At 61.7% G+C, this 415-nt stretch overlaps 1 protein-coding gene across 1 annotated transcript in view; it reads right to left on the bottom strand.

Moving 5' to 3' along the window:
- The window catches only part of EFNA2 (ephrin A2), a 2,666-nt gene that overhangs the window by 1,194 nt on the left and 1,057 nt on the right, over positions 1-415 (bottom strand). Inside the window, exon 2 of the mRNA XM_085311438.1 lies at positions 7-260. Coding sequence (XP_085167564.1) covers positions 7-260 — 254 coding nt within the window. The remainder of the gene's footprint in view (positions 1-6; positions 261-415) is intronic.

Genomic DNA, 415 nt, shown 5'->3' with positions numbered 1-415 from the left:
CGAAGCCCAGCGAGAAGGGCGTGAAGAGCTGGAACTTCTCGGAGAACTTGAGGGGCCCGCTGGGCGCGTCGGGCCGGTTGCACTCCCAGCGCTTGAAGCCCTTCTGGCGGTGGTCGCAGGACGCGTGGCCCTCGTGGTTGACCATGTAGAGGACGTAGCGCTCCATGCGCTCGGCGGGCAGCGGCTCCTCGTAGTGCGGGCAGTAGATGTCCAGGTAGTCGTTGATGCTCACCTCCACCGTGTAGTCCCCGCGGAGGAACCTGCGGGCCGGAGGGCGGCGTGAGCGCGAGCGGCCCCGCGAGCCCCCGCCGCCGCTTCGCTTTCGCACGAGTGACCCGGCAACGAGCCGCAAAAAAAGAAAAAAAAAAAAAAAATTTTACATACTTGTGCAAAAACCACTAGGATAAAAGACAAT

The sequence above is a fragment of the Rhea americana genome, unplaced genomic scaffold, assembly GCF_003343005.1.
Source record: "Rhea americana isolate MKP2758 unplaced genomic scaffold, rheAme1 scaffold_341, whole genome shotgun sequence".
NCBI lineage: Eukaryota > Metazoa > Chordata > Aves > Rheiformes > Rheidae > Rhea > Rhea americana.
This window is presented reverse-complemented; position numbering and strand designations above follow the sequence as displayed.